We start from the raw sequence: 330 nt of genomic DNA on the forward strand, positions 1-330 counted from the left end.
GAGTCGTTGTCAGAGAAAACCACAACACAAAAGTTGTAACAAAGACTAAAAGAAAATCTGAACCGAAAGATGATATACAACGATAAGGAAGCAGTAACCCTTTATTTACTTATTATTTATTATCAATCACTTATTTATAATGTTTGCCTGTGTTTTCTTTACTCAATAAATTGTTAAAATTTTTAGTTCTTTTTTTTTTTCTTCAAGAAATTCCAAGTTGTCATCTGGCCCCTTCAAGAAATTCCAAGTATTTCAGTTTCCCCTTCGAGAAGTTCCAAATAGCCCTGTATCCCCCTTTAAGAAAGTCCGCGTTTTCCAGTATCCCCTCAA

The 330-nt window shown here is 33.3% G+C and overlaps 1 protein-coding gene across 1 annotated transcript in view; it reads left to right on the plus strand.

Moving 5' to 3' along the window:
* Nucleotides 1-330, plus strand: part of LOC119582268 — a 6,852-nt gene that overhangs the window by 3,782 nt on the left and 2,740 nt on the right. The window contains exon 2 of the mRNA XM_037930486.1: nucleotides 208-318. Within this exon, the coding sequence (XP_037786414.1) occupies nucleotides 208-318 (111 nt within the window). The remainder of the gene's footprint in view (nucleotides 1-207; nucleotides 319-330) is intronic.

The sequence above is a fragment of the Penaeus monodon genome, chromosome 15, assembly GCF_015228065.2.
Source record: "Penaeus monodon isolate SGIC_2016 chromosome 15, NSTDA_Pmon_1, whole genome shotgun sequence".
NCBI lineage: Eukaryota > Metazoa > Arthropoda > Malacostraca > Decapoda > Penaeidae > Penaeus > Penaeus monodon.